Genomic DNA, 4,904 nt, shown 5'->3' on the forward strand with positions numbered 1-4,904 from the left:
AAAGTGTCCAAAATTCCATCTGTGGTCCTAATTTAAGCGATTCTGCAAGTTACTATACTTAATTGGAAAATGCTTAAACATAACGGACTAAAATTGAACGCGAGGAAACTTATTGGACCAAATTAATCTTTTTCCCATATATCAATTTTAGCTACTAAAACATATATAAATAAACCTCAAAAAATCAAGTGACACAAAAAAAAATTAACAAATTTGATAGCAAAAAATATATATATTACTACAACCTACACAGTCAAAATATGTTTTTCATGAAATTCTTCATAGAAAAATCAAAATTCAAATTATTCAATAATAGCATAAAAATGGTTGACTTAAGTATAGGAAAATAAACAAAGGCAAGACAAAAAAAAAATTGAGAAATAGAAGAACAAAACTCATAAACAATGAAATAAAATTATATATTCATTAAGAACATTTTATAAAAAAATCTTAATAATTGTAGTTATTATAAGACATATAATAATTATTTTGTTAATACTTAATAAATTATTACTAAATTTTATATTCTACAACAATTTAAAATTTGTAACATGGTTAATAAAAGATAAATTACTGCCCAAAACTTTTCAAAATCCAAATTGGCGTAATTGCAAAAATAGTCCTGTAAGTAAGGGGGGGGGGGGCGTTCTTGGTCCCGTAACTTTACGATTGGCAATTTTAGTCCTGTAAATTTCAAAAAGGTCGTAATTTTAGTCCTTCGCACAAATCTGGCCAATTTTCGGATAATTTTACCCTTTTCTAGCTTTAAAATGAGCAGTTTATTTTAATCTCAATTATTTTGCATTCTAATGCATATTTTTGTACATGCTCGCTTAGAATGGTATTAGAGCCTAGGTTGATTGAAAAAATATATGATTATATTACATTTTGAAATTATTTATCCACTAATGTAGGTGACTCTTTGAGAGAAAATGGAACCGAACGAAAGTTCGAGTTACAATGATAACAAGGAATATTTCAAGATTCTAGAAATACAAAGAAAAAAAAAAAGAATGGGTGAGAAATTTTGAAGTTCGACAAGTGCTACCAGGAAATGCAGTGAGGCGTCTACACTCCACTGAAATCCATGGTAGAATCCCAACCAGTAGAAACAGAATAGATAAATTCCTACATATGACACTATACTAAACCTCAGGTTTTCGAAATACCGAGAAATTAATAAACGAATGGGTTGCAGCCATCAAGATAGCAGCAGCTACCCTAGAGCTCGATATAAAGCTTGCAAGTTGAGATCCTTGACAGAGATTCGAAAGACGCGAATGCAAACCGACTATGAAGACTTATCAAAATACACTTCATCGGAGATGGATACTTCGAAGGAAGTAGAGCAGAAAAGGCTAGAGAATATGGACAGGCTGTCATCAGCCTTGAACTCAGAAATATTTGCGCAGTAGATGAATATATTTATTGGTTTCACAAATATTTCTTTCAGAGTGGCGTAACAACAGAAGTAGCAGCTCCAATGTTCTTCACAAACATATGCAGTCCATGGAGGAGAATGTTGATCCAATCATACAAAGTACCTGAAGGACAGCTAGATTCAATGGTGCGAAAAATGTCTTTTCTTAAAGACAATTTGAATGATTTGGTGTTAGAAGAAAATGAAAAGACTGAGAGGTTAAATCAAACGAACTCCTCTATTTTCCAACTATTATAGGAGAATCAAGTGAGTCAAGGAAGAGGAAGAAGCAAAATAGTAACTCCCACCCTGGAGTTCCAGAAGAACCTTTTCCCAGCAGAGGTCATGTTGGTCCAAGTCCAAAGTCAGAACATACAAATCTAGACAGAGATTAGGACCAACAAAGACTTCATCCCAAGAATCTAGACGAACAGATACAAGAAAGTCAATGGAGACCTATGTGGACGACATGCTCGTAAAGAGTTTGAGATCCAACGATCATTTGATGCACCTGAATCAAGCGTTCGCTATAAGGAGGACTAATGGGATGAAGTTGAACACGTCTAAGTGCATGTTTGGAGTAGGTAGCGGAAAATTCTTTAGCTACATGGTTAGAAAACGAGGGATAGAGGCGAACCCTGAAAAGATAGAGGCTATCATGAAGCTAAAATCGCCGACAACAATCAAAGAGCTCCAAAAACTAACGGGTAAGATCGCATCTCCCTACCAATTTATTTTTAGGTCAGCAAATCAAAATCTACCTTTCTTTAATGTGTTGAGGAAAGCCAAGTAATTTTAGTTAGCCTCCTTCAGCTTCAAGGATTCCTTCTTATGAGGTACGGCTGGTTTCACAGCACCATCTTTTCCGGCCAAATCATCAACAATTTCTGCCAGTAGCTTCTGCATAGTTATTGCAAAATTTTGTTATCTCACAAATGCTGTAAAGGGCAGTACTCAAGAAAATTAAAAAGACAATGTTGGCAGCTTTGATCAATTGGAGTTCTTTCTATTTTTTTTCTTCAACCTTGCTGTTGTTTTTCTCTTTGCAGCTTGTGCATTTGCCAGTAATTGTGCGCCAAAACTCCTGAAATCAGAAATGGTGGTTAATTCTTCTGCTACTTTTATCTTTTAACAAAACAAGAACACACAAACACACATGTGTGAGTGGGTGTACAGAAGTGAAACCTTGTTATGGGGCGGGCGATCTGATTTTGAGGTTTCCCCTCAACAGTTGGTGCAGTTACGAAGTTTCCAAAATCTCCGAGAACTCGTCGATTTCTGCCTTCGGCATGACCGTTCTTTTGCTTCCTTCCTCCAACTGATCAAACACGTTATCCAAGAAGCAGAAGTTCCAAGGACTAATTATGCATCAAATGAAAACTAAAACATTGTATCTTGTAATAATTCAGATTGGAACACAGAAGAATCAAGGAAGTCAACAATTCTACTCTATCCCCAGGAGAAGAAAATTATCAAGAAAGGCAATGTTGATAGCCCAAATAGAAGTCTAGAACTCTGTTCTTGCCGTAAGGATCACAAAACAAGTATATACGCAGCAAATCCATGAATAATTCACGAAATGCCTGGTACGAATTAATATCAACGGATCATGAACTATTAGAGGAAATTCATGCATAAACCTCAATTTAAATCTCCGCAAAATACATGGAAAGGAAGCTGAAGCTATGAACTTTTGAGCATTGATCAAACCTGATGAACAGAATACAAGCATATCATGGAACGAAACAAAATGAAGAGAAATTCTTTACAATAATATGCAAATATCATCTTTAGAGCTCTTTCTTCACACAAATTATAGCAGCCTAGTTAGTAAAATCATTCTGCTTTTCTTTCCCCCCAAAGGAAGAGGGAGGCAAAAATAATAGCCCCGCAAACAAAAAGAACTACTTATCGAGAACGGTTTTTATGTTTAAAAGAGCAAGAATTTTGTAGGATCAAAAGCTTTCCATGTCATAAAGAAGTATTTCATCTTTGCCAAAGTTCAAAACAAGAAATGAGACACAGCTGCTCTTCACCATCGATAGATAGTAATAGACGAATCAGCAATGGAATAAACAAACAAAATTCAGCAACCCGCAAGATAGTCTTTGCACTGTAAAGAAAAGAAACCCCACTAGAATCCCTTCAAGAATCACATTGAAACACCCTTCAATTCTAACACAAAAATGGATCAGAGAGCCCAAAAACCCAGAAATGGATCAAAACCTGTTGAACAGAAAAAACACAGAAATCTATCTTCAAGATTCTAAATAAGAACTAAATAAGCAATGGAATAAACACACAAAATTCAGCAACCCGCAAGATAGTCTCTGCACTGTAAAGAAAAAAAAACCCCACTAGAATCCCTTCAAGAATCACAGTGAAACACCCTTCAATTCTAACACAAAAATAGATCAGAGAGCCGAAAAACCCAAAATGGATCAAACCTGAGGAACAGAAAAAACACAAAAACCCTCTTCAAGATTCTAAACAGGAACTGAATAAGCAATGGAATAAACACACAAAATTCAGCAACCCCCAAGATAGTCTTTGCATGTAAAGAAAAGAAACCCCATTTGAATCCTTTCAAGAATCACACTGAAGCACCCTTAAATTCTAACAAAAGATGGATCAGAGAGACCAAAAAGATTACACAAACAAAGAAAATATTGAAAGAAAATTATAGTGGCGCGTGCTAACATATATCATTCAAAGATAAGCATTAATCCTCCGTTCTACCTCTATCTTGCTCCGGAACTACAGCTCTAGAAGCCATCACATAACCTGATTCCTCTTCTTTCTCCAACCCTTATTCTTTTGATCGTTGATTTCGGGAACCCCTCCAAGAAAGACGATAGAAACACCAAGAGATCACCGCTGTTCGTCTCACCTTTCTTATGGGTTTTCAATCACCATAATTCACAAACAGCGCCTCCCTTCTCTCTCTCTAGAATTCCCTCTTTCTCTCTCCAAGATTATCTTTTTCTCTACCTTTTCTGTTCGTTCTTGTCAGAAAATAGTGATGAAGAGGAGCAGAGCGTAGTATATAAAATGTGGGCGAAGTGGCGGGACGCCTCTCTGGCGTTAACGGTCATATTCTCCAGATTTGAATAGGATCCGTTGGATTACTGAGAATGAATGGTTCTGATCAGGTTTCTAGTTCAGTTTTATGGGTTTGTATAAACCTTTACTAGCCGTTAGAAGGGAGAAAAATAGTCCTTTTAAATTCTTTTAGTTTTAATATTTGTTTCTAATGTTATTAGTCATTTTTTTTCACTTTAAATTCTCTTAATATGTTGTTATCCATCAATTTGATATTCTTTTTTTTATCTTTGGGACTAAGTTAATAGAAAGAAACTTCAAATAATGGCCATATTTTTCATCAAAAAGTGGTCAATAAATTAATTTTGAAACAAAATTTAAAATTCGGAAATGCTACCTTGAGAAATGTAAAATCAAAAAATTTAGGGTATTGCAAGTTTCT

General features: G+C 35.1%; 1 protein-coding gene across 1 annotated transcript; it reads right to left on the reverse strand.

Annotated features, from left to right (window-relative positions):
• LOC110012402 (G2/mitotic-specific cyclin S13-6-like) lies at positions 1,056-4,434 on the reverse strand. Its single transcript, XM_020695799.1, has 4 exons — positions 4,160-4,434; positions 2,606-2,738; positions 2,445-2,504; positions 1,056-2,320 (listed from the first exon to the last, which is right to left on the reverse strand). The coding sequence occupies exons 1-4, from the start codon at positions 4,194-4,196 to the stop codon at positions 2,269-2,271; spliced, it is 282 nt and encodes a 93-aa protein (XP_020551458.1). The 5' UTR covers positions 4,197-4,434; the 3' UTR covers positions 1,056-2,268.

The sequence above is a fragment of the Sesamum indicum genome, linkage group LG8 (assembly GCF_000512975.1).
Source record: "Sesamum indicum cultivar Zhongzhi No. 13 linkage group LG8, S_indicum_v1.0, whole genome shotgun sequence".
In the NCBI taxonomy this organism is placed as follows: Eukaryota; Viridiplantae; Streptophyta; class Magnoliopsida; order Lamiales; family Pedaliaceae; genus Sesamum; species Sesamum indicum.